The 26,920-nt window shown below is 42.8% G+C and overlaps 1 protein-coding gene across 4 annotated transcripts in view; it reads right to left on the bottom strand.

Moving 5' to 3' along the window:
- Window positions 1–26,920, bottom strand: part of cspg5a (chondroitin sulfate proteoglycan 5a) — a 67,721-nt gene that overhangs the window by 13,532 nt on the left and 27,269 nt on the right. For all 4 annotated transcript variants that reach the window (XM_030073230.1, XM_030073231.1, XM_030073232.1 and 1 more), the window contains exon 3: window positions 5,914–6,102. In XM_030073230.1, the coding sequence (XP_029929090.1) occupies window positions 5,914–6,102 (189 nt within the window). The remainder of the gene's footprint in view (window positions 1–5,913; window positions 6,103–26,920) is intronic.

Below are 26,920 nucleotides of genomic sequence, written 5' to 3'. Positions count from 1 at the left end.
TCGCCATCTTTGACAAGGACACGGAGCTGCTCTATCTATCCATCTATCTATCTATCTATCTATCTATCTATCTATCTATCTATCTATGCAGAACTCCATCCATCACCTCTTTTTGTTTCCTTTCATCCCTACCTCTTTTTTTTCTTTTCACTCCATCTTTGGCAATGATACAGAAATGCAACACTTCATCCATCTCTCTTTCTCCTTCCATCTCTCTCTCTCTCTCTCTCTGTCCATTCTGGGCAAAATGAAGACCTCCACCCATCCATCCTCCTTTCTCTCTGTCTTTATCTGTCAAACTAAGACAAGGACGAAGACTTATTCATCCATTTCTCTTTTTCTTTTGCTCTTTTCATCTTTCTCCTCTCTTTCCCCTCTTTTTCTCTCACCACACACTCATTCACCTTCTCCTCTCTCTCTCTCTCTCTCTCTCTCTCTCTCTCTCTCTCTGACCGGCATGTTGGGTCTGATCTCGACTGCGGCAGAGAAACACTGCGACTGCAATTACCCACAGCAGATGGGGGAGTGTGGGAGTCTCATGTATTCATGAGCCTTGTCAGCAGCAGTGGCCTGCGCATGCACACACACACACACACACACACACACACACACACACACACACACTCACTCCAATGTGTCATGCTGAGTTTTTCTCTCTGTAATCGCTCGCTCCTATTCTTCCTCTCTCCCCTTCCCTACTTTATTTCTCTCTCTCTCTCTCTCTCTCTCTCTCTCTCTCTCTCTCTCTCACCCGTTTCATCCTGTCCTCTTTTTTACTCCTCTTATCTGTCACCCACCTCCTCCTCTTCCTCCTCCCCCTCTACACTCTTCTTCGATTTTTCTGGCCGACCACTTGATGAGGCTGTGTCGTCTCTTTCATGCTGCACCCTGCACACACACACACACACACACACACACACACACACGCACACACACGTGCATCCATGCACATGCACACGAATGCATCCATGCATGCACGAGCACACAAATGTGTGCATGTGTGTAGATACATTTGCACACACACACACGCACACACACCCTCAGGTCGCACAGCTGTATGTAGGTCAGCCCCGCCTCTCTCTCTCTCTCTCTCTCTCTCTCTCTCATCATCCTTTCTCAGTCTCTCCTTCTTTCTCTCTCTCTTTTGACTGTCTCTTAGTTTTACTCTCTCTCCCTCTCTCTCCCTCTCTCTCTCTCTCTCTCTCTCTCTCTCTCGCCCCCCCTCCTGTTCAGACTGCCCTACTTTCAGCTGGATCCCAAGTACCAATGACATCAGCCTTTATTTTTATTTTTTTCTCCTACTTCAGCTCGCCGGCACTGACTGCACCACTTTCCCTCCACGGCACCAGCCATCTTCCTCCTGCTCCTCTTCCTCTTCCTCCTCGTCTTCCTCATCTCCCTTCGCCATGACTCGTGCTGTAAACCTTCCTCATCGAGCTAAAAATAGACCCTAGCGTGGGATCTGGAGTTGAGGCTTCGCCGTGCATTTGCATTTGCATTTGCATTTGCGGCGGCAGCGCTCGCGTCCGCCGGGCTGCTCATCCACGACGGCCCTGTTGCTAGGCAAAGAGCCGGCGCACCGGCTAAAACACGGGCAAAGCACCCCCCCCCCCCTCCCCACCCTCCACCCCCGCTCAATTCAATCCCTCCTATCTCTCTCACTCCCGTTTTATCTTTCAGAGTACACTCAATTCTCTTTCTCTCTCCACATTACACACGAAAAAAGTTCTTTAAGGGTTCTTTGGTTGAAGTCGTGTTTCTATACAGAGCTGTACTGTGTGAAAGAAAGCTTTAATTGTTCAAATAAAAAAAATCAAATGGAATCAAATAGAGTCCAAAGCGCTTTTTGAAAGGCTCCTTTAAACACTGCAGATTGGCAGGATTCCATGCATTCTTTAATTGTTCCTTTCGGCACCGTAAAGGTCCGGTGTAAATTGAATTTAAAGGAATATTTTGCCGAAAAACTATGTGTTGTATAGCTTTAATTCACAGAGACGTCTTTCTGACAAAAAAATGTTTTCAATGCATGCCTCACAAACATTGCACCCATCTCAGAGTGGAGCTGACCGGCGATTTCAATAAGACGCCGTTTACATTTTCTTCTATTTGTTGATGTCGCCGATCATCTCCATCCTAACAGAAACGCCTACAGTTTTTGGGACCTTTGCTCTCTGTCAGCCATGCCATTAAAACCTTTTGTTTGTCCACGTTCAGGAGAACTTAGGACAATTTTTTTGCATGAAGTATCCCTTTAAGCTTGGTGTTTATAGAGAGCTTTTGCTGAAAGTCTTTTTAAAATCTCCATAAAGATCATATGTTGGCCGATTTGAGCCGAGAACCACCGCTAAAAGTCTTTTTACAGCACCGTTAAGGTCCTGTGTAGAACAGTTCAAGCTCAATGTTACAAAAAAAAAAAGCCTTTACAGCACCAAAAAACTCCTCTGTGGAGGCGTTTGAGCAAAGTGCTATAGAAAAGCCTTCTGCACGGGGTTTTTAACGTCGATGTTAAAGGAAACGTTCTGACGGCACCGCTAAACTCACATGGAGAACGATTTGAACTCGATATGAAGCTGTTGTAAAGGGGTTCTTTACGGCACCGTTAAAGATCTGTGGAAAACCGTCTGAGCTGGGTGCAACGCAGGACCCTTTATGCTTGCAAATGCGCGGCTCAGGTCATTTGGTGAACCATTTGCTTAGAAAACCTCTCTAGAAATCTTGCTTTGACACCATGTGCAGAACTATTTAAATCTTGGTGTTATCGGGAACGTTTCTAAAAGGCATTTTACAAAACCATGAAGGTCCCGTGCAGAACCGTTTGAGCCAGGTGCTGTGGAAAACCTTTGTAAAATGTTTTTGATGGCATCGTTCAGGTCACATGTCTGTGCAGAAGTCATTTCTATGCTCTGTATGAGGGTTATGACGGCACCTTGAGGGTCCTGTGTGGAACCGGAACCTGCTGCTGCAAAAACCCGCAGAGAACCTTTTCTACTGAGAGTGCACACCAGCCTTTTCTTTTCCTCCTCTTCCCGTTTTCTCCCTCATCTGTCTTGTCATCTTGTTTTCCGCCGGCTGCACACACACACACACACACACATACACACACACCGTCAGCCCCCCCACACTCCTTTATTCTTCGTCTTCCTCTTCCTCCAGATTCCTTCATTGTCTCCCTCACTTGTTCATTCTCCTCCATTTTGGCTGATCTATCCGACCCCCCCCTCCCGCCGTCTGACCGTCCCTGTCTCTCTTTCGCCTCTCTTCTTTTTGTCGCCCATCCCCCGCTTCTATTTTTCACCCCCCCCCTTCGCTATCTCATTCTCATTCCTAAAGCCCACAGACTCTCTGATCCTCTCTCTCTCTCTCTCTCTCTCTCTCTCTCTTTATCTTTCTTTCCCCACTAACCCAGCTGTATCACTCCCATCCTTCACCTCCCTTTTTTCTTTCTTTTTAGCTCCTTTATTGTCATCCTATTTTCCTCTCTTCTTCTATCCTTTCTCTCTTATTTTCTGCCCATTGTGCCTCCATCATGCCTGCAGCTCCGTCCACTGACTCAGCCGCCGGAGGCTGATATCGTATTTAATGTGCATTCTTTCCATTCAAATAGATTAGAACGGCATCATTAAAACCTAATGGGTTGATGCGTTCCCGCTTTCCGTCACCGTGTGCGAGAGAGAAACTGTGTCACTGCAGCAGCACAGAACAAAGAGTGAAAACTACTCAAGCATATTAATGGAAAGGTAAATTATATAAATGGAAGATAAAGCTGTTTTGTGGAAGCCACTTTTCCACTGATGTGACATCTGTCATGTTATTTTTTTGTTGTGGCAGAAAAGGGATTTGAAGTCCGCTTTGTCATGATAAGAAAATTTGGGAAAATTTTAGATCCATTCACAGAATTAAATACATGTGAGACATTTTGGTTAATTAATTGGTTTCAGTGATGCCGATTTGTGCAGCAGCCGGTCGAAATCAGTGGGGATGGCTCGTCCTGCACCTGTCAAAGCGTCCTCGACTCAGCCACCTCCATCATTTAAAGTCACTCCGGACTGTAAAATGCCTAAACTAATGCGGTTTTTCTTATGTTTGGTCAGACCAGAGATGTGATAACATTAAATGGCTGAAGATGGCAGTTGAGCAGAGGTTAAAGGATCAGTTTGTGCAGAAATGGCGTTATGAACTACAGAACATGTCCTCATGTGATTTATATTGTGAATTTAAAGAGGTTTTTAAGTTTGAAAAATATTTACTCTGTGAAAATAAGAAGTATAGTCAGGCCATCTGTAATCTCCGAACTTCTAATAATAGACTTCCTAAAATAACAGGTAGATACAAGGGTCTGGAAAGGAATGAAAGGTTTAGTAACCTGTGTAATGACGGCCACCTGGGAGATGAATATCATGTTTTGTTTGAATGTAAAAATTTAATTTTTTTCCGAGACCAGAAATAAGTACTTGCCTAAATATTTTTTTAAATCGCCCATCTATGTTTAAATGTATAGCTTTATTGAAGACTGATAATTTACAAACAATATGTAAATTGGGTGCCTTCTTGAATAAGGTTTTGCCACTCTTTAAATGATCGAGTGCAGGCTTGTTTTTTCTTTTTACTTCGACCTGTGATGACTCATTCTGACTGTTCATCATTTATTTTGTATTGTTTGTACTCCATACCACAATTGTGGTGAAGAGTTAATAAATATGACTATGACTATGACTATGACTAAATGTAAAATTTACAAGTTATGGTTGCAAATTAGACTTCCTCTGCAGAAAGTACAGAAACCTCAGCCCAAAGCCTGTTTCTCCACCTCTGCAAAGAGCACATGCTGTTGTTTGCTCTGGTCGTCGTCTTGATCTCTGCCTGTTTGTATTCTGATTGCTTCCCTCCCCTCAGCTCATGCGGTTTCACAGCCGCCATCTCCGCCGCCGCCCCCTCTGCACGCCTCGCCATTACAGTGATTTCAGCTGCACCGCGGCCCCGATGTTCCTCAAGATCTATTGGGTTCCTATTCAGCTCCCTATTGGCTTATTTTCTGTCGTCACCCTCCTGTGTATCGGAGGCGCCTCGACTGAAATAAACTGAACAAGAGTTATGAATTTTGTCTCTAAAACTGCCTCGGGCAAGATTTTTTTTATATAACAATACAGTTTTATCAGCCAAAACCAATTAACGCTGCAATATAGAGGGCAGTCCCACTAGAGATGATGCTGCTTTTCTGCGCCAGTGACATTCCGGTGCTGGGAATCACAGGATGCGGCGAAGAAAGTTCAAAACTTCAGTCTGAAGATAACACGATGGGCCGAACCTGCTGCCAGAAGATATTTGTCTCCAGCCAAACACAAGATTAAATTTAGACCCATGGAGGTGTGACTTCTGTCTCTTTATACGATTTCTGGGTGGTAAAGTATTTCAGACCTTCAGAATCTCAAACAGTTTCTCTTGTTGTCATTTTGACTTAAACATGGATCCAATTGTGGTGATTCTTCGCCTCATCAAGCCTTTGGTTGTGACGTCCATGTTTGATGTTTATGTTTTTTCTAGCAGCTCCTTCTTTGCTATGGGCTCACACTATTTATATATTTATGTCTCCGGTTTCCCTCATTTGTTCTTGTGATGTCTGAGACTTGAGTCAGCTGATTAACGTCTTGTCATGGACTCTGAACTGAGCCTCAGTGAAAGAAAATGTTTACTTTTGTAAAAACTGTACTCAAAGATGGTTTCAGTATTGGATCGGTTCTCTGGGTCCGTCAATAGGCAAAGTCCTGTACTTGGGATTATTATCAGGAGTAGGAAAATGGTATCAGCTCATCACTACAAATAAATATGTTTTTTACTTGTTTTCCTTAAAAAATGATGATCTGCCCTGGCTTTCTGATGAAAAAACAAACAAACGTTGCAGTGGGACGGCCTCACCTGCGCTTGCGCAGCCTGTTGTTCTCCGTCTTGAGCACGTGGAGCTTCTTGGCGAAGCAGACGATGATCATGAAGAGCAGCAGGACCACCAGAGCCGAGGCGCCCACGGCCAGACACATCACCTGGAACTCAGTCACCACCGACTCGCAGCGAGCGCCCTTATGCCAGATGTAATCCTGGACGTTACACCTGAGAAAAACGACACAGCAGGGGCGGAGAAAGTGGGGTGCAAACACGATGGAGAGTGATGTCGGTCAGGCGGACAGAAAAATGGTGGTCAGAGGTGCAGAAACAGAGTGGAACAAAACAGAGGAAGGGCAGGAATATGTGTTGGTGATGAAATATGGCGACGGGGCAGAGTGGAGTCAGCGGAAGATAAATAGGGTGACAGATAAAACGAGAGCAGGGGTGAATGGACCAGGAGGGAATAAATCAAAGGAGGAGAAATGAAGAAATGAAGGAAAAAGAAGGTTAGCGGGGTAATTGACCAATCTGCAGTGCATTCTTAGTGATTCACACTGACGCTCACACTCAGTGAATCATATGCCTGTCCCTGTCAGTGAGATACCGCTGTGTGTGTGTGAGTGTGTGTGTGAGTGTGTCTATATGTCTGTACTGTATTTACATCCAGGCACCATTCACAGATTTGGCACATACTGCTTTCAAGCACCATTTAGCGCTGCAGTGGACTCTGAACGCCCCCTTATTCCAGTTGGGTCTGTTTACAAAATTCAGATTTTCCCTCTCTGTTCCTGATTATCCCTCCATGCTTTGGTGTGGGATCTGAAAACTAGCAGGCGTTTACGGCTCTTCTCCAAACTTCAGCTGCAGCTTTTCCGCGACAAGCTGCACGTTACATAAATTTTTAGCTTTTCTTTGTTATTTTTTTATCATGAGTCAACATCGAGTTTTGGACGCAGCTTTGCAGGACAGACGAGGATAATGTGAACGTCTTGTCTGGGAAAAAAAAAAAAAAAAAAAAAAAACACGTGAGAAAAAGACAAAGAGCCAGCGGCGATTTTCCAGCTGTAAACACACACACACTGGCAAACACACACGCTTTGCACACACTCTCATGCACACAGTCGTAAAAGACACAATTCGCCATTTACACGTTCTAACACAATGCATATGTGCATCCGAGTGTGGGTGTATGAGCACATGCGGGGAATACACACATACACACACAAGCGCCATCTGAGCCCCAGACTCCCTCCGTTGGCGTTTGGCAGGGTACGGTGTCCGCCTGGGGACATAAACGACAGAGGCAGATGGCTTTGTCTGCTGACTATTTGGAGAGTAAATCGACAAATCTATTTCACCGCTTAACAAGACCGTACCGCTGCTCAGCAAAACGGTTTCAGCGCTTCACACGAGCGGGGGAATCCACGGCGGCGCGTTACACTGCAAATTTAATTTCACCAAAAAAAAAAAAAAAAAGAAAAAAAAAAAAAGAAAAACAGCTTAAATAAGAGAAGCTGGGGAGCCTGTTGTTAATTGTGTCGAGCGCTGGGTAGTGAAACTTTAACACAGGCTGTGAAGGTTTTAGTGTTTGGACAGTGAAAACCCATTAAAACACAGTAAATACATAAACAACAATAAAAAAAAAAGAAAGAAAGCTCCAGGTGAAGTTGAATTCAAGCAAGCAAAAAAAAATAAATATTGTGCACTTTTTCTGGGAAGTTGTTCTGTTATAATCAGTGATGGGAGTAATGGCGTTACAAAGGAACGGCGTTACTAACGGCGTTACTTTTATCAGTAACAACCAGTATTGGGACCAATTACTCACAAAACTAATAAGTTACAATTACTAATTACTTATGTAAAAAAGTCATTTTGATTACTACTCAATTACTGCTGCAGAAGAGTAATTCAATTACTGGGGAAAGTCATTTTATGATTACTTTTTTCTTTTCTTATATCCTCTTATTAATGCATATTTTTGCGTTGCTGTTGCAGTGTGGACGTTGCTGTCAAGTTTCATCCATCATTGTCAGTGTTGGGCACTTTACTTTGAAAAAGTAATACATTATAGTTTAAAGTAGTGATGTCAGTTAGTCAGGATGGGGAATTGAACCCGCGGTCTTCTGTACGACAGGCGGCAAAACTATCCGCTCTGTCGTCGGAGAACACAGATGATGCTTGTAATTTGTGCTCAGTCATTCTCCATGCATGTTGATAAGTTACGAAAAACTGCAAAGTCCGACCAGTTTGAAAACTGACACACTGCTTTTTCTCCACAAGACGCACATTTTTTGAACAGGATAGTAAAATAATAATAATAAGTATTAGTAGTAAGTAACGGTGCATTTTATTGTCAGTAACGGTAACGGCGTTACAACGGGGTAATTTCTTTGATTACTCGTTACTGATAAAAGTAACGCCGTTAGTAACGCCGTTACTCCCATCACTGGTAACGAGTAATCAAAGAAATGACTGTTTCCCCCGTTACAACGCCGTTACCGATACTGACAATACAATGCGCCGTTACTTACTACTACTAATTATTATTATTTTATTATCCTATTCAAAAAAATGTGCGTCTTGTGGAGAAAAAAAGGTGCATCATGTGTTCCCCGACGGCAGAGCGGATAGTATTCAATTCAATTCCCCACCTGGACATGCTGACATCACTACTTCAAACTATGATGAATTACTTTTTCAAAGTACACTGCATGTCCACACTGCAACAGCAACGCAAAAATATGTGCATTAATAAGAGGATATAAGAAAAGAAAAAAAGTAATCATAAAAATTATTTTCCCCAGTAATTGAGTTACTCTTCTGCAGCAGTAATTGAGTAGTAATCAAAATGACTTTTTTACATAAGTAATTAGTAATTGTAACTTATTAGTTTTGTGAGTAATTGGTCCCAATACTGGTTATAATCAAAAAAACAATAGACAAATATCTTTTCCTATGTGTTTCCATTGGGTAAACTCAAGTTATAAAGGGTTTTGTTAGAGAAAATGTTCAGTTTTCCAAACAGCGGATGCATCATTTTTCACTGTTTGGTTATCTGTAATTGATCCCAGACCTGGGAAAAAAAACATATGCCAAAAGGAGTTTTTTTTTTTTTAGGCGCAAAGCAAACAATGCTCATTTTCTCACTGATGCCATGTGAATGTGGTTTTTCTGCATTTCAAGGTTTCCAGGGTCATGAAACTCACTTAAAAAAAAAAAAAAAAAAAAGTGACCACATAAACTAAAGGAAGACGACAAGAAAAGGAAAAACAACAAAATTGCAGTTGCACATTTTTTCCCCTCCACTGCCGTGATTTAACAGCTCGGTCAGGATGAGAGACGCGAGCCAGAACATGCGATAATGAAGTATTCATGGTGCAAATGGGGGGATGTGATGCGCAAATACACACATGCACACATGAACACACACACACTCTGTCACACACATGCAAACAAAGAAGGCTGAGAGAGAGAGAGCAGCTTTAAAAAATGACCAGGCGATCAACTGCATTTTCTTTCTCTCTCTCTCTCTCGCCCTCTTTCTCTTTCTCACACATGCACACACACACACCCACCCGCCCACACACACACACACACACACATGAAGGTGTCGGGGTATATGGCCTGTCGAGCTACACTGTTTCCATGCTAAACAGGCTCCTTTCACCCGCCACTTCCTGTATCCTGCCTGGATCCTTGATGCTTTTATTTTGCCAGCTGAACGGGATGACTGGCACCGGGCCAGAGGGCATTTTGTGCATGTGTGCATTAGTGTGTGTGTGTGTGTGTATGTGTGTGTGCGTGCGAGATAGAGAGGCCGAGAGAAAAAAAGAGAGCGAGACGGCTATCAATGCCCACTATCACGTTTTCAAGGAGACTTAAACGCGCTCGGAGCGTTCTGTGTTTGCACAAAGAAGAGGTTTATGTAAGTCAGAGTGAGACGGGAGGGGTGTGTGTGTGTGTGTGTGTGTGTGTGTGTGTGTGTGTGTGTGTGTGTGTGGGGTGGGGTGGGGGGGGTGGCGGCGGCGAGCGAAGGATGCGAATGGAAAGAGAAAGAGACATAAAAGGAAGGAGAGGGTGAGGACGGGCCGGTTGCCATGGCAACCCAGCTGAGCGGCAAAAGAAGCCGACGCAGCCCTGACATGTCATTCCATTGCACACACACATGCACACACACACACACACACACACACACACACACAATCTAAGTCAGCCCTCCAGAGAGAGTCGCTCATGTTTTACTGGCTACTTCCCATCCCTCCTTTTTTCTGTCCTTCTCTTCCTCCATCAGCGTTATCTCTCCTTCCCTCCCTCCCTCCCTCTCTCTCCTGTTTCTGTCTTGCTGCTTGTCCTCCTGAAAATCTTTGTTTCTTGTTCACTGGCTCTCTCACCTCCTCCTCTCTCCCTCCCTCTCGTCTCTTTCCTCTTCCTCCTCCTCCTCCTCCTCCTCCTCCTCCTGCACTTTGCCGAGCGCCTCCAGCTGAATCATGTCTCTGCTTTCACTTTGCGCAACTGACTTGTTTTATTATTTTTTTTTTGTTCTTTGACATTTGGAGGACAACACGGCAGCGGCAGCAGATTTCCCGACAGCCCAAGGTGGATATTTCGGTCCGCTCGTATTTGAGAAAACAATTTAGGGAGTTTAGCCGGCTGACACAAAAGGAAACGGTCCTTGGCTGAAAGCTTGAAGACAATCTTTAGGATCGGGTTTCCTTCGAGAAAAAGTGTCACGTCCGGAGCGGCTGCACGGACCAGAAACCGAATTGGAAGTGACAAAACAAAAACACCGACTGTCAGAGCTCTTTTCGGCTTTAAAAGCACTCAACCCCGCTCCGGCTGAGAAGTTCCCGACCAGCCTCCTCCCCTCGCTCCCCCGCCGCCCTCTCCTCTCTCTCCCTGTAAAACCTCCCACGCGTCCCGCAGGCCTTCCCGCCCCGTCCCGCCGCGCGGTTTTCCCTCCCCAACCTGTCATTATCCACATCGCTGTGGCTCGCCGCGGCCCTGATTTGAAGAGTCATCCCGGCCCAGCAGGAATACGGCAGAATTAGCGGTGGGGGCGGCCCGAGCCACATTACAAAGAGCGAACAAATCCTCTCAATATTTACCTGATTAGTCTGGCCCGCTGGGGCGACACAGAAAGATAGACAAAGACAAAGAGAGAGAGAGAGAGAGAGAGAGAGAGAGAGTCCCAGATTTGGCTTGCAGAGGGTAACAAGGGCACAGATGGGACAGCGGCCCCCCAACATGAGGCCCCCCGCCGGGTTTGATGAGGGGTAATGGAGGGTGAGAAGGGAGGAGACCAGAAGGCTAATAAGGGGACGGGCCAGGGAGTGTGGGGGGCAATTCAAGGGCAACTAGAGATACAAGCCAGGTTGGTTTAGGGCTAAAGGGCAGCAGAGGACAGGCCAAGGTACTTTTGGAAATGTTCAATATCAAAATGCAGCACTGGCGGCGCTCGAATAACGCTCTTACCCGATGTTTTCTTGCTGAGCGAAAGCATATTCTGTCATGCAACTGCAATGGAGCGTAGGAGGAGCGGAGGAAATGAGTCAAGTAAGGGCAAAGGAGGGGCAGTTCGAGGGCAAGATTCAAAACAGCTTGACCTGGAGATAAAAAAAAAACAACAAAAAAAAAAAACGCTGGCAGAGGACGGGAAAACCCATTTTGACTCACTGATACGAGCTCGAGCACATTCAATTTGATGCTAACTTTGAAGCAATACGTCATGCGAGGCGTTTCTTTGTTGAATGAAAGCCCATGTTTTTTCATTGTATTAAATCTTTGGAAGGGAGGTGGGGGGCAGCCAAGGGTCAGCTCGAAGGCAGGACTCAGAGAGAGGTGGATCTGGAGGAGCACGGGGTTCGATTTCATTCGATTAGATGACTTTATAGGCTCTTCAAACAAATCTTGAAATTTAATGAAGGAGGGAAGAGGATAAAAGTTTATAGTTTTTTTTTTTTTTAACGAGGAAAAGATGAACGACTGGGCTCCGATGAGGTGGAGTGAGTAAAATATGGCTGTCGACGGTCATCACCGCACATCTGAGATGCATTGGCGCTGTATGGGATCATTTTTCCTGCTGCATTTACAGCACAAGTTACATTTCTTTCTCTGAGATCCTCAAAATCCCAGTTTTTTCCAGCTTTCATGAGCCATATTTCAAGTAGAAGTAGTTTGTTTGACATGGAAACCTTCAGTGTAGAAGCATCTAGTTCTGTCACGTATGTTTTTAAATAGTTACAGTTAATATTAGACATTAGCAGGTGTCATATTTTCACATCATTTCATTATTTTGTACAATACTTTGGCCATAAATATCACATTAAATAGTTTTATGATGTATTAGCCTTAACTGCAGTTGTTATTAGTGCTAAAATCTATTCATTAGAATGTTAAAATGTATTATTATATATTATATGTGCTATTGCTTTGTGATGTTGGCCAATAATACGGTGTATTTTTTACACAGAAACAGCATCCTAACACCCGGTTGATCTTTCACTATCACCAGCAAGCTATTCCGCAGATTGCAATTGTTATTATATAGAAAATATAGAAAAATCACATCACTGCATGTTGCAGTTTGCCTGCAAATTTGATTAAATCCGGGGACATTTAAAGCCGCTGAGGCCAACTTCAGACGCTGATGGCTCCAAATAGCAAAATGTAATTTTGAGGAGTTCAAAACCCAGAAATCATATTATGTGACGTCAGTAAACAAATTCTTTTGATTAGTATCTGCTGGTGGAGGAGGTGAGGAGGTCCACTTTCCCCTGGGTGAGGCGTTTGCTCACATCTTGTTAGGACGCTAACTTACTTACTTTGCCTTGTAGGAGATGTTTTTTTTTTTAGTTTGTAGCTCTTAAGTTTTGTCTCTTTACTTCCTGCGTGTGGACAGGATTTCCTGGCGGCGCTTACATCCGACACCAGAATTTCACTTGGGTAAACATGGTGAACGCACGCTGCCTCAGCTGCTGGGGATTGGATGTAATGCAGCCCTGCTTTGTGATTTAGGCCAGCGAAGAGGGTGTATTTTTATATAGTAACGTTATCCTGACACCTGGTTCACTAACACCAGTGAGTGTGCCGCTCCTCCGCTGATTGAGAGCATGTGACATGTGCTCATCAGATGGGAGAGAGGCTAACAAAACTAAAAACAGATTATAAAGACAGCAGGGACTTCACCACACTGATAGCGACAGTGGTTACGATAAGAGAAACTGATGGACGAAACAGAGAGATACATGCACAGATAGATAAATTAAAACCAACCCACCCGCATATAACACTCTTTTCTTTCATCAGCCATCCTCCCAGATCTGTTAGATTTCCCTGAGGCACCCACTCCTCTGCACCGCACTCAGAACAAACTGGCTTAAATAAAATATCGCTACATTGGCTTCCATTATGCAGATGGGAGCATTATAACCCTATTAGAAGCCGCAGTGGGGAGAAAACTGCTCCATCCAATCAGCCATTAACTAAAGAAGCGACCTCCACCAAAAACTAAATCCCTCAGTTTGAAATCTGCAAAAGGGATTTGAAAATGGGACGACACGTCGGTGCTGACTCTGACCATTTTGCTTTTCAAAAGAGAAACAAGTGTAACTGCATTTCTGAGCGAACCGATGCTAATACGAGAGGAGATATCTTGGTTTTTGCCTGGAAACAGCGTTGTGTGCGAGTGTGACATAAAAAAAAATAACCTTAAAGCGCCAAGAAAAAGTCATAAATACACACAGAGAAGCAGCGTTTGGCAGGAAAAATACTTACTAGGTACACACTCCTTCCCTGCTTGTAAATTTCCAGCCAGACCAGTTATTTCTGGCCCGTCGGTGAACCAAATATAAATACCTATTTTGTATTTAAGGTATTTGCCATGTCAACTCGTGCATATTTGTCTGTTTCAGCTGTCATCACACTATAAAATGGCCCAAAATGAATAACATTCCTCGTGAATAAGCTGCACCCCATAAATCCTTGGAAGGTCTGCAGGGATCTCCAGGCGTTACCTCCATCAAAACCTATTAAAATAAGCCGTGGACTCCCCAGAGTGTGCTCATAACGCCGCAAACTCCAAACCAATTATGCATCGTGCACATGCGGCCAATGATCCCCGCTGCCATCAGCCGCCGGGGGAATGTTGCCTTTCAAATCAGACAGAGCTGCTTCATGTCGATGTTATTGCGATGTGGGCGATGGAAGTGAAATTTTCCCAGATTTCCTTCTAGGCAGCTGGTGGACGCATTCATACTCATACAGTTATGCAAAAATGAGAAATAAAATTACTTTTGGTTGTTACGTCTTCCAAGGATACTAATTTTTCAACCGTGCAATTTGTCAGCAGGATATTTCAAAAAATTTTAAGGTAATTTACCCACATTTTGCAGTGCAACAAGCCATTATGCAAATACAAATTTTGGGATCAAATACCGGACTTATAATGTTCTGCTTCTGCGGCTACCAACGTCGCCGGCATTCATAAACCACAGAACTGATAACTGGCTGTGGAAAGGAAAACGTTTCCCCGGGGACTATTTTCCCTGGCGGAGGGAGCATCTCACTCAGCTCCAATTTCAAGTCATCAAAAGGCAACCGTGCTGCTGCTTTTAGGAAAACTAATGTGGAGGACTTTATTAAGGAGAAGGAATACTGGTGTGAAAATAGTTTGAAGTGTCTGAAAGTTCATTTTTATATTGTAGTGGAATAAATGGAAACCAACAGCTGGAGAAAAAGGAGGAAAAATGATATCAAAGGTCTAATACCACTGCTTGCTTCGGGGAAATATTCACAAAAACATTCAGTTTCTACATTTTGAAGATGCAAAGTCACTCGTATGGTGTTTTAAGAACGGATTCCCCTGAGGACTGGCGGGCAGATGGGTCTTGGACTAAGGAGAAGTTGATGAAGTTAGAAGATTAGAAGACAATTAGAAGATTAGTCGATCAGGCATTACCACATTAACACATCCGCAAGCTACTGACAGGGCTTCACCAGGAGGAGGTACTTCAAGTGCAATTTCTTACAGTCACAGCCAAAATACTAAACAAATCCTAAAAAAGCCATTAAAAACTTCAAATTGATTGGTTCCATAAAAATACATAAGAAATTTTGAGTATTGGGTCATTTTGGTACCAGTGATGAACGTCGTTCTTTTCATTAAAAGACACAATTTCTGTTGCCAAGCTTGGTGTCTATATAAAGGCAGCACATTTGAAAGTTCTTCAGACACAAAAATGGCTAAAACAAGGAACCTAACACAGGAAACACGCCTGAAGATAAAGATTAAACTGTCAAGAATTTAGTTTGGTTAGTTTTTCTTGTAAACAATAAACAAAAAAATATAATTTGTATTTGTTTGTATCCGTCTAATGCAGCCACACCTTTTGAAACACAAAAAAGATTTTTCCACAAATATTTCATGATAATATTTGAGACTGTGTAAAATTTTATGGGTGTCCAAAAACTTTTTTCCACCACTGTAGTATATAATGGGAAAGCACCATAAGATGTTCAATTTTTTTTAAAAAGTTGGCAAAACTACCTGACAAAGCACGTTATCTACTCAACTAGTGTAGTTTTTTCCCATATAGTTTTTGTTTACATTTGTGTACATATTGTAAAAAAAAATGCATTATACTTCTGCATATTGATGAATCTGCTGCTCCTTCACAATAAAAGCCCTCAGTGGAGTAGGCGCACGTCGACACGCCCAAATGGAAATGGAAAGTGGCAAAGATACAAAGACAGAGAGAAGATAGTCGACTGAATCAGGAGCAGGACTGCGTCAGGACTGTTGGCCCTGCTGCTCTGTGTGTGCGTGTGTGTGTGTGTGTGTGTGTGTGTGTGTGTGTGTGTGTGTGTGTAGTCACAAATTTAATACGTCAGGCCAGGCTACCTTTGGCAAAAACAAACTGGGTCCATGTGTGCATGCTTTTGGTATGTGTGAGCGTGCGTGTGTTTGTCTCTGTGTGTGTGTGTGTGTGTGTGTGTGTGTGTGTGTGTGTGCAAATGTGTGCCTGCGTGTGAGTGTGTGAGTGCACATGTAATGATTAGTAGTGTCAAAAAATGCTCATGAAATACGGTGAGGCAGCATACTTTTGGCAAACAGCACATATTCTTTTTGTGTGCATGTATGTGTGTATGTGTGTGTGTGTGTGTGTGTGTGTGTGTGTGTGTGTGTGTGTGTATTGTCCTGGGTCTCCTCAGCGGTCGTTAATCTCGTGTGTGTTTGACTTTCGGGTCGTTTCCATGACCCTTTGGCTCTTTGAATTGGAGGTGATCCCTGACACAGCCGTAATCCTGTGTGTGCATGAGTGTTTTATGTGTGTGCGGTTTATGCACTTGTGTGTATGTGTGTGTGCCTGTGTGTATTTTTTATGTTTGTGTGTGTATGTGTGTTTGTGTGTGTGTGTGTGTGCGAGTTGCCATGATGTGGCCATGAAATCAAAAATGGCTATGGATACAAACTGATGTTTGTGCTCAGAGCTTCACTTAATTACATCAAGCTGCAGGATGCACACACACACACACACACACACACACACAGTGAGAGAGAGAGAGAGAGAGAGAGAGAGCCCAGTAAATTCAACCTGGCTCGCCCCAATCGTTTCCATACTGGCAGGCAGTGTAACGTTCTGACTCATTCTCTTTCACTCACTTTCTCCTTCGCCTTTTTCTTCTTCTGTCCATCTCTCTCTCTTTTTCTCTCTCTTTCTCTCTCTCTCTCTCCTGATCACTCCCAAAGCCCCCCTTCACTCCGCCTCTGTATTTTGCCTCTTTTCTTTCTCTTTTAACATCTCTCTCTCGCACACAGCGTATAAACATCTCCTGATTTTCTCTTTCACGGCTGCTCACGCTCCCTCCTTTTCTCCCCCCCGCTTCCTTCATTTCCCACCCTCCGTTCCCGTTTCCTCTCCGCCTGTTTCTCAGAATACCGTCCTCAGCTCTGGAGGAGATGATTTACGACGTTAAGCGCTGTCAGATCACATCAGTCAGACGGACGGGCGAGCCAGCGCCGGAGATGCCACGGATCGCTCCGTGAAAGATGTCGCGGCGTGTTTACGCAGACTAATTGAGTTTTACAGTCAAAATCACATGAAATGAAAGAGTGCGGTCAACATGCGGCCGCAGAAACGCGGCGAAAAGGCTGCGAGTAAACCAGCGGGACGAGCAAGACAAACCTGTTTCAATCTCAGCGAAATGAAGCAGAGATGGAGTGTGTTTCCATACACACACACACACACACACACACACACACAGAAATATAACTGTAATGTGATTACCTCACAACCACCTACTGTGAACACTATTTAAATGTGCAATATCACCACTAAATCCTTACTGTATATAGAACTACTTACTGTATATATAACTTATTTTTATTCTTACTTATTCTTGTCTATATTGAAATTTATCTTTATTTATTTATTTATTTATTTATTGTTCTTTATTATTACATGTTTGCACTAAAAGGAGCTGCTCTTAATCTCATTGTACATGTGTATAGTGACAATAAAGGCATTCTATTCTATTCTATTCTATTCTATTCTATTCTTTTAGGGTAATAATGTGAGAAGAGCAGGATCCAAGTGTAAACCCAATGAGGTTTTCTTTTTAAAAAAATTGTCTCCATCTTTGCTGCTAAACCCTAATTGCTGTGCTGGGTCTGTCAATCAAACAGTGTGGGCGGGACTTTGATTTTCTATCGATGGAGTTTCAGTTTCTGTTTTTTCTTTAACCCCGTTCACACATCTTTCCCTGAAATGTTCAGGATTGGGAGCAGGGATCAATATTCAGGGAAATCTTTACCGTAGGGATGGGCGATACCACACTTTTAGGATTCGATATGATGCTGATACTTTTTCTTACATTTTCATCGATACCGATACCGATACTGATAATTTCTTATTGGCAGTTTTTTTCATTCAAAATATTATTACATTTAAGACAAATTACATGACAAATACAGACCATTTATACCATATTTATTATGGTCAATACATAATAAAACTAAAATTAAAATAAATAACATAAATATGAATGAAATAAATTAAATATGAAGAAAAATTTGCACATTTTCACTGTTATTGTTGTTTTCTTGCACTTTTCTTGTCAAAAAAAGAAAAAAAGACCGATCAGCCATTATTTTCTGTGTGTTCCTCCGGCTCCCGCATTCGAGCCACTCTTGCTGGCTGTGCTGTCGGGCCGTCATGTGACACGGGCCAGCTCAATACCCCGCCAGGCACAGGGGTGTGTCGGCACATAGTAAGTGAAGGAAGCTATCTAAAACAGCTGAAAGTTGTGCATGCACCCCCAATTCTTATTTGTTAGTATCGATATTTGTTTAAGGAAGTTGATGCCAAATGAGTAGCGTGTGAGTATCGATATGTCGATACCACAGGATCGATACGCCCATCCCTACTTTACTGTCAATTTTCCACACCAAGACAAAGTAGCGCCACAGGGAAAACGCCAGTCAGACTGTGTCATGAATGAAATCAGCAACCCTGCAGGGAAGGCCGCGTGACGGGATACGTCCCTCTGACAAAAGACGCTTTCACATGGAGCGAGCGAGCCAATCACAAGACTCCGCTGCCGGCGTGTTTGAATCCAAGACTTTTTCCAAGAATGGCCGGAAACTGGACAGATTCACAAGAATGAAATTGATAGGCAGCAGAAAATAAACAAAAAATTCTACGTGATCGCGGCATTAACCTGGCATGTGTGAAAAGATGCAAGATGGAAATGTAGCTGCATGTTTGAATAGTGAAAATCACTAGTGGTGGCTGAAAGGTTATCCCAGTAATTTACTGGCTTTAGTCTGCTCAGTCATGTTGACTCTCCCTGCTCATGTTAACTATCCTGCTCTTCTTCTTCCATTCTCTGCCAACAACTGGGACACTTTCAAGTGGAAACATAAAACACTTCAGTTCCTGTGCAGCAGGAAAGAGTTTGCAGACACCGAGTATTTAAAACAGACAGTGGAGAAGCTTAAAGAACTGCATATTAGGTGAAACACTGTGCTGCATTACACCAATTAAAGATAAAGCGCAGCAAAATATTTATATGATTTTTTGTGGTGTGATCAAGCTGCACATGTATAGCTGCATGTGGGGTGTATACTTTTCCTCATTTCTGTTCAAACATTTTAAAAAAAAAAACACATATCAGATGAAAGCTGGAGGATCAGGAAAGTTGACATTTTGAACGACATGACTCAGTAGCACGACTGCCTTAAAATCACTGGAAAATGGCACTTCGATGTCGTCTCGCATCAATAATTCAACGTGTTTTGCAGATGTTGGCAGATGTTGGTGCGTGACATAACACAGGAAGGAAATTTGTGCAAGGCTTTCAAAACTGCAAGCGATGCTTTGTGCATAATGTCGAGCTGTCACCGATTTGGGATCTGGTGTCGCGGGAAGAGGAAACAGAGATTTGGGCGTGAATTTAAAAATGCACAATGAACTACGATGTCTCACCCCTCGTCTCACTTTTAAAGTTGTTAAGTTGCAGATTTTATGTAACAGGAGGAACGGCTTAAAAAAAATCATAATAATAATATGTTGTCTACTGGTTAATCATGAAGTAACCTCTAGTAAAAGTCATGGGATTTTGATATAATAATGGATAGAAATGGAAAACAGTAAATTCTGCATTTATTGTTAAATCGGTGAATGTTACATTATGGGGAATAGCTACCAAAATAAAGTCATTTTTTGTGTTTTATCGTGACTTTCGTTGGAATACTGTCATGTAATCAAAGCAGCTGAGTCGGCCTCAAGATTTTTCATCATCAGGTTAAATTCAGCAGCTCTGTCGGCGGGGTTTGAAGCGACTAATGAGCGAACTGTACTCGATTACTCTCTGAAGGTTGAGCTTGTATTTTCGTCTCAGCGGGGAAGAGAAATGGCCGCCTGGTCTGAGGTCAGCAGTAAACAGCACTTCAAAGGCCTGTGTGTTATAAAGCTGAGGGCTAAGGTCTTAAACATTCATCCAGCTGTAATTGAATTGGCCTGATGTATGAAGCAGCTTCAGTTTGGCTGCGCACACACACACACACACACACACACACTCACAGATCACAGGAACATATTGGTCCCGATGTGAGCCAGCGCTCCACTGACCCATATTGTGCTTTTGCCCAGTAGTCAAACGCCTCTCCGTCTCTGCAGCAGCCCCCCCCCCCCCCCCCCCCCCCCCCCCCCCTGACTCACTGTCATGAGGTTCATCACTCCCACTACGCTCTGACCGAGGCCCAAACCGCGCCCTAAATATCGGCTTCTCGCGGTCCGCTCGCTGCCACTTTTTGGACATCGCCATTCAGGCATCGCTCTTTTCCCCCCTCCCGGTCGGTGAATCTGTGTCTTTTGGTTTGGATTTGAGAGGAAAGTAATGCTTTTTTCGATTTTCCCTGCACAGTCTGTGGTGACTTACGAGGTGCAATAAAGGAAGAGGTCATTTCTGAAATAGTGGGTGTCAACTTGTTGGGGATGAAAAAGGCGTTCATTCGTACATCGTCTGCTGATACATCATGAAGTTTTACAGCTAGGTTACCACCGCCAACAAAAAGTATTTAGCCACACCAGATCCTTTCTTCACTCCTTTGCCTCAGTTTTCGCATCCCTCCTTCCCAAACCACCCCTTTTTTTTTCTCTCTTCTTGAATGTTGAATGCAGGAGCCACTGGGGGTTCAGTCTAATGAGAGTCTCAACTCCCCTGGTTCCTCCTGTTTCCCAGCCATCGATCATCATCCTCCGCCTCCATCCGCCTCTGATCCTTCCCCTTTCACCCTCCATCCCTTCATCCTTCCATCCTCACCCTCTCATCCCTCGACCCTTACCCCCATCCTCTCATCCCACACCCTTCCCTCTGGATCCTCGACACATCCTCTCAGTTCTCCGCCGCCGTTCTCCAGCTATTTCGAATTCGTATCCTGATCGGTTGATTCATCTTTTCGAGTTCATGTGCGGAATCAGAGTTTTGTTTTGTTGGCTGAGTGAGTTTACTCATACAAGAAATGTGACTCACGGTAAAGAAAATCTGCATCCTGACGAGTCACTTAGACTCATATTCAGTGTTAAAATATTGTTTTTCTTCAAACATGTTAAAAAAAAAAGAGCTCACTGAAGTTACACTGCAAAATCTTACCAAGATGATTTGTCTTATTTCAAGTCAAAAATGTCTTATTTCTAGTCAAAATATCTCATTACACTTAAAATAAGACATGATCACCTCAGAAGTAAATTGTTTTTAGATCAAATTTGCCAGTGGAAAAAGTGAAAATTCACTTGAAATAAATGAAAATTAGCTAGAAACAAGAAACAAATTTTGCCAATGAAACAAGCAAATTTCACTTGTTTCAAGCAAATTTTCACTTGAAACAAGAGACAATTGTCTAAAAACAAGTTACTTTTGAGGTGATCATGTCTTATTTTAAGTGTAATGAGATATTTTGACTAGTAATAAGACATTTTTGACTTGAAATAAGACAAATAATCTTGGTAAGATTTTGCGTTTTTGCAGTGATATAAGATGCAACGACGGCACCTTTTACCTGCTTCACGCCTAAAAAGAAGCATCTTTTCGTTGAATTCTCTCTGTCGGTTTTGAGTCTATAAACGCAGTAAACATATAATTTTCTTTAAATATCTTTGAGCATATCGTTTCAGTCTGTGTGGTTATTTAGTGCGTGAGGCGGCGGCTGACCCCTTGGCATGAAGGAGTTAAAGGTCAGGAGGGATCAGGGTCACGATCACAGCGCAGAGTGAATAGGATTGAGGGTTTAGTGACCGCCGTGGAGACATGATGCTGTATATAGCCTTAAGTTGCCGAGGGTCACGGGGTTACGGACGGTGTCTGTCTGGGGACATAAATCTACTGTCTTGTTATTGCAGGGAGGCTGCAGACCACCGAAGCCCCGCTGGCAGCACGCAGCAGAAAAATCAAATCCATGTGCGAATGTTTACTCTCTGTTTACAGATGTACACGCACGGATCAAATTGCAAATCCATAACCTCAGACATGTAAACCATCTCCTCACATTTGTTCATTTTTACCCTCAGATAACCAATCTAATCTCTCAAATTCAGAATCTATGTACTCAAACGAGCTTTGACCTTATAAACGTGTCAGACTGTTATATAGCATCAGCCAGGCAACACCCATTCATCTAGATTTCAGGATATATTTAATGTTAATGTTAATTGCACTTTATATACTTATACAGTGTGTGCATCCTTTACTTTACAGGTCACATCCGCATGAAGCTGGATAAATATGAAAACACATCTCCGTTTTATTCACACTAAGCTGGTGTATAAGCTTTTCAGGATTGGTAGATGTGAAAACTCCGGCCTAGCATTTTTTGCGTGGATGGGAAAACGGAGCCTTCTGAAAATGATGTAAAATCATCATATTTAGCATCCAAGGTCGAATGTGTCTATGTTGCGTTGAATGGAAATCGCATATACACATGCAAATTTAAACAGGGACTGTGTGTGTTTTCAGGTATTTCAGTGTGAATGATGTTGGAGCTGTGTTTTTGGATTTATCCGGCTAAATGTGCACATAGTCTTGGTCTCGCACTTCAATCCGAGGCTGTGGATTTGTAAATCAGAGAGTACGATTTCAAAAAAAAAAAAAAAAAAAAAAAAAAAAAAGCTACGGACTCATGATTCAAGGGCACAGTTTATGAATCTGTGTGCACAGATTTGTAAACTCACAGAATATAGATTTGCTCATGGATTTATTTTTTGCACCATGTGACTCCAGGGGGGATCAGTAAAACAATAAAGGAAGCCGGGAGAGAAACGCAGTGTGTGTGTGTGTGTGTGTGTGTGTGTGTGTGTTTACAGTGATCATGCTTGCTGTAATAAGCCTCAGGAAAACAGCTTGCACAGTGTTCATGTGTGTATATCTAATATTTACACAGTATGTGACTGTGTGAATGCATAGGCCTGTGTGTGTGTGAGTGTGTGTGCGTGTGTGTCAAGAGAGTCTCTAAAAGTGTGTATGCATGTATAAATATGTGTGTGTGTGTCTGCTGTGATAATGCCACAAAATGCCGGTGCACAGATATATTTTCCTCCTCAGCGTCTGAAACTTTCGTGCAAGGCCGTACTGAGATTGTCTGATTTTTCTGTGTGTGTGTGTGTGTGTGTGTGTGTGTGTGTGTGTGTGTCTAATTAGTCTGCCTCTGCAGCAGCATGGAAGATGAGTCTCCTTCTTTAACAGTCACTACTCGCCTATTTGTGCCACATCTGTGCCTGCGCCCCCCCGCTGTGCAGATAACAGTGTTGGGACGGCGGGTCTGGCCAATATTTTCTCCTTCAGCTCCAGTCGGGAGGCCGATCGCCACCGCGCATAAATTTGCATGTTAATCCGTGCAGCTGCTCGCTAATTGGAAATTTCTCCCCGCTGATTGGTGCATTCACTGCATTTCAGGATTATGTGGAAATATATGCAGATAGCTTAGCGGATAAATAGAAGAAAAAAGAAAACAAAAACCAGGATGAGCTGAATCCTTGTTTGCACTTTTCCAAACTGGATCCTCTACCCTCGCCACTTCAAAGACAGCGAATAATGAATTTCAGGTAATGATCTCTCTACAAAATTAAAACTGAACAATTTCGAAATTTTGCAGTCTTGATGTGTTAGTAAGAAACAGCTCCGCGCTTAAACCACCATTTTAAAACGCTGATGGTGATGGTTCTTCCTCCTTAAGGTTATCTGACTAAATACACATATCTGCCAAAATAAAAGTCTTCAAGAATGAAGAAAACAATAACTAGAGTGTCTTCCCACTGATGTCATTCTGAAAATTACATGATGAAGTTTATTTAGCCGTTTTCAAGGCTCAAGGTCGAGCTTCACCGAAGACATGAATGACCAGAGACTTTCCGTCCAAGTGAGAAAAAGAAACCACACTGTTGCAGTTACAGTTTTTTTTTCCCCTCTGGCAGGGGTGGTAAAGATTAATTTTATTTCTACCCTATGCTTCTAATTAAGTCTGGCATTTTTGGCATCCAGCGTCTTACAGAGAGCGCAGTAAAAGCGGCAGTTCCTAGATCACTAACTTTACAAGCAACCCAACGGTGAGGAATTCAGACCCATAGAGCCAATCCCTTTGATACCCAAGTGATCATACAGAAATTACAGCATGTAAAGAGAAGAAATAACAAATAATAGAGGGGAGCTGGAGCGGGTGTTTACACATTTTAAACTATTGAAGGAAAAATCCACCTTTGGATTTCTGTACACTGTTGCGGATCATCAATCTATGGTGCTCGGTGCATTCAAAGCTATTTCGTGACAAGGTGTAATTTGCATTTTTGGTGTAACCCGCTTTCCCTCAACCTGTCCTTCGACTTCTGCTCCAGTTAGTGACTTTCTACATTTCCCAGAATGCCTTTCGACAAGCCCCAGAGCCTGGACTTGTTGTATTCAGCTTTGGGTTTTACATGTAGGTGGAGCAATAGAGCAATATTAATATATGGAGCAAGAGTTCTTCCAGAAACCCATGCTCAAAACAAAAATATCTTCAGAATAATGTCTTTATTCTGCATCACAGTCTGGTCTACTGAGACTGTTGCATTGCATTCTGGTCCATTTGCTGCTCCTGCGGTGGAGAAAATGGTTTCTGTCCTCTTCTACGATAGATTTCTTCCTGGATCATAGCTGAATGTTGGTGCAAAATGGCGGCTCCGCACTCTTTGATTGCCATTGACGTCTCAAACTCCAGTGTAGCTGCTGGAGATAAAAAAAACCTGGACACAGCATCACATCAGGTTGGCCAGGTATCCGCAGGAATAAGGAAAATTGCACCGCCACAACAACAAAATCGATCCAGAAATGGAACGTAAATCCTAGAGGTCGTTTCTAACGGCTTCACATGGGTTTTAGGGATTTTTCCTTTAACTGGTGTTTGAAACTCAGCATGGGAGCAGCGAGTTAGAGTGAACGGAGGAAGGCAAAGTGATTCAGGGAAAAAAAAAAAAAAAAAACACAACAAAATAAAAAAACAGGCACTTCTTGAACGGATCAATTTCCAACCTGAGGCAGGCAGGAGACGGGGCGCGATGATATGAATCTTATTGCAGATCCTAGACGCTGAATTGGTATTGATCGGCTCACTTTCAATCCGATACAATAAACAACATCAAATCCATGATGCTGCGGTATTAAAAATCAGGAAGGCGATTGGAAAAAACACAGTTTCAGACATCTCCACCCCTCCCCCACCCCCTCCATCCATCCACAGAGGCTCTAATCCTCACCCTGCATGCTGATGTGTTGTTTTTTTTTTTTTTTAACTCCCTCATGGCTGTGACCACCGCTCAGACCAGCCCGGGACGTCCCGCTCGGCAGATGCACTGTGATCTTTGGCTGTTGGCTTAAAAAAACGAGACCTCACATTCAAATGTATCGGCAGGGAGACTCCTCTGACCCGCTCTGAATCGTGGCTTAAAGCATATTTTCATAAATCGCTCTCTTAATCCGTTTGACTTCCGACCTTCACCTAGATCCATCGCCATGGCAACCGTATTGGATCGCTGGTATTGAGCGCAGGCTGTTGGTTACGCTGCGGCTGTTGGCTGTACAGTAACGGGACAGTTTGGTATTCATCGACTGGCACAACAGGTTCACATGCAGTTTCTGTGCATGTGTGTATTTCTTATATTAGAGTGTGTATGTGTGTGTTGCATGTTTGCACCACAAAAATTTCCATCTTAACAAGTAACCAGAAAAAATCTGGCAGTTGAATGAGATAATCCCACAGTTTTTTTATGTGGCGTTTTATTGTGGGATTTGATCCAAAATGGGTGGCAGTCCAAAAAAAAAACTGATACTCCTTTGCGTTTTTGTCCAATAAATGTAAGATGACTGACAGATTAGGGGATTTCAAAACAACTTTGTGGTGTTGGACTGAAACCTGATCACTGGCTAATAATTCGCTTGTTTGTTTTTCTTTTTACAACCGGATTTTATTGAACAAACGCATGGGGAGAAAAAAAAATCTCCATCTTTACAAGTCATTTAGTCTCATAATGAGTCTTAAAATATTGTTTTTCTTACAATGAGGTAAGAAATCTGAGGTCTGGGATGAGATAATCCCACTTTTCACTGGTTTCAGGAATTTTCCTGGCCAGTATGAATGTATAATATGTTGAAACAAGGCAGAATAAGGCAGATCAGCTCACTAAGATCAAGAAAATGAAACTTGATTCAAGAGAAATTCTGGACACAAGCTGATCAGCGTTGGAACCAAGTGGGAGTATGTCATCGTACTGTCAGATTTGTTTTTTAACTTGTGTGAAGAAAAAAAACAAGATTTCAAGACTGAATATGAGATTAAAGACTCGCTACAACGGAAATTTTCTTGCAGTGTGAGTGCACGGATTTTGACAAATGCACATATTGTGTGTGTGTATGTGTGTGTGTGCATCCTGTTTGCATGACTCAAAGTCTCACAGAGAAAAAGTAAAAATACAGACAAAATACAGCTTGGCAAAACAAGGGACTCATAAAGCACCCATGTGACAAAAAAAAAAAAAAAAAAAGTCATACGGTTCCTATTCCACATTCAGCAGCACTGAGTTTTTCCACATGTTCCCACTCAGGATCACATCACTGTTGTCTCCGTCTGTCAGCTCATCTCAATTCATTTCACTGAGCAAGGAGGAGTATTTTCCTCTCTGAATGGCCATTAAAGGAATAGTTCACCATCATTTTGTGGCTTAAAAATTATATCGTGGGTCCAAAGGTTCAATATTTATCCCATCATCTCCTCTGTTTTCCTCATTGACATTTTTTCCTGTTGTGTTTTGTCAGTAAACTGTGGAGGACAATGAGGTAAATATTGCACTTTTACACCCACTGTGGAATCATTTGGCGGTGAAACTCTTGCATCATGCTGCACGAGCTGATTTGGAGGAAGCTGACAGACATTTTTCGCTGTTTTGGAGCTGTAATAAAAAAATAAAAAAAAAATAAAAAAACTTGACCCATTAACTGCAATAGTGTTGGAGAAGGCAGAGAT

This window comes from Myripristis murdjan, chromosome 16 (genome assembly GCF_902150065.1).
Source record: "Myripristis murdjan chromosome 16, fMyrMur1.1, whole genome shotgun sequence".
Taxonomy (NCBI): Eukaryota; Metazoa; Chordata; class Actinopteri; order Holocentriformes; family Holocentridae; genus Myripristis; species Myripristis murdjan.
Note: the sequence above shows the minus strand (reverse complement) of the source record. Positions and strands in the feature narration are given on the sequence as shown.